The sequence below is a fragment of the Penaeus monodon genome, chromosome 23 (assembly GCF_015228065.2).
Source record: "Penaeus monodon isolate SGIC_2016 chromosome 23, NSTDA_Pmon_1, whole genome shotgun sequence".
Taxonomy (NCBI): Eukaryota; Metazoa; Arthropoda; class Malacostraca; order Decapoda; family Penaeidae; genus Penaeus; species Penaeus monodon.
The window spans coordinates 33628193-33629152 of NC_051408.1; the positions used below are offsets into that span (position 1 = coordinate 33628193).

Genomic DNA, 960 nt, shown 5'->3' on the forward strand with positions numbered 1-960 from the left:
CGATTCTTTCTTTCATGTTTTCTTTACGGTTTTACTTATTTATTCATCTGCGTGTATCTGCATGGATTCAGAGAGACAGTATCATGACTTTGAATACATAGATGGAGCTACTTGTGAACGAGGGATACATAGTTTGTGGGAATATTAATTCGCTATCTATGTCCGAAAGTCTGCTTGTTGGGATGCACTGAGCAGACACGTCCCCGCTTCCTTGCTTTCAGTCATCAAGGTCAAGTTACTGCACAAACAAGGTGCTGTGGAGTGCTGTCCCTTACGGCTATAGGCTAGCAACATCGTGAAGAGAATCTGATAGTAAGTTATTATTGATATGATTTAACAATCTTATTGAGTGGATTACTGTAAAATAACTACCACTGGTGTAGCATTTAAGTAGCTGATTGGCATAGCTTCTGCGGTGACAAGTTGTTGAACTTCTTGGTTATATTTTGGTTGGCGAGTTGATGTATGTCACTGGCAAGTCGATAGGAATAGAGTGCTGCTGCCATCTCTTCTGAAGCTTTCGAAATCATTTTGAAATAGATATTGACTTTGGTGACTTGTGCAACTAGCATGCATCTCAGAGGGAGAGAAGGGGGCTTTATCTTTATCGACTTATCTTTGTTTTGTGTAATATCCTTGGAGCCCCGATATTAAATGAAAGGGTATTCTGAGGTAAAATACTAAATCGCAGAGGAGAATTTCCAGGTTGAAGTGAATATGATGACTGAGGATATTTGATTAATCCATTTTATATTACTCCAAAGCAACACTGCTGAATCAGTGTATGTGTGAGTAGTGAGAAACATAGCTTTCAGTAAACGTTTGTTATTCTGCAGTATTTTGACAGTGTGAAGTAAAAAGTAAAATCTCTACTAAATTAAACTACACATTCCCTGGACACCGAATAATCTCTAGTCCTTTTAGTACGAATAGGAATATACCAAGTGCATGAATCTTTAG

The 960-nt window shown here is 38.1% G+C and overlaps 1 protein-coding gene across 1 annotated transcript in view; it reads left to right on the forward strand.

Moving 5' to 3' along the window:
- Window positions 1-960, forward strand: part of LOC119588213 — a gene marked incomplete in the record, with an annotated part of 23266 nt that overhangs the window by 10540 nt on the left and 11766 nt on the right. The window contains 1 exon segment of the mRNA XM_037936914.1: window positions 848-923. Within this exon segment, the coding sequence (XP_037792842.1) occupies window positions 848-923 (76 nt within the window).